This window comes from Fulmarus glacialis, unplaced genomic scaffold (genome assembly GCF_000690835.1).
Source record: "Fulmarus glacialis isolate BGI_N327 unplaced genomic scaffold, ASM69083v1 scaffold23646, whole genome shotgun sequence".
Lineage (NCBI taxonomy): Eukaryota > Metazoa > Chordata > Aves > Procellariiformes > Procellariidae > Fulmarus > Fulmarus glacialis.
The window spans coordinates 1855-2099 of record NW_009219067.1 but is presented as its reverse complement, the minus strand read 5'-3'; the positions used below and the strand labels follow the sequence as shown (position 1 = coordinate 2099).

The 245-nt window shown below is 72.7% G+C and overlaps 1 protein-coding gene across 1 annotated transcript in view; it reads left to right on the top strand.

Annotated features, from left to right (window-relative positions):
- Positions 1 to 49: 49 nt before the first annotated feature.
- Positions 50 to 245, top strand: part of ILVBL (ilvB (bacterial acetolactate synthase)-like) — a gene marked incomplete at its 5' end in the record, with an annotated part of 1926 nt that continues 1730 nt past the window's right edge. The window contains one exon of the mRNA XM_009580249.1: positions 50 to 195. Within this exon, the coding sequence (XP_009578544.1) occupies positions 50 to 195 (146 nt within the window). The remainder of the gene's footprint in view (positions 196 to 245) is intronic.

Below are 245 nucleotides of genomic sequence, written 5' to 3'. Positions count from 1 at the left end.
GATCCCACCCACCTCTTCCTTGCCTGGGGCGGGGTGTCCCCCCAAACAGGGAGAAGGCAGCGACCCCCACCCCGCAACACCTGAACCCCCTGGACCTGCTGCACCGCCTGGATGCGCTGCTGCCCCCCGAGAGCCTCCTCGTAGCCGACGGGGGGGACTTTGTGGGCACCGCCGCCTACATCGTCCGTCCCCGACGTCCCCTCGCCTGGCTGGACCCCGGGAAGGACCCCCCCCCCCCCCCGGGA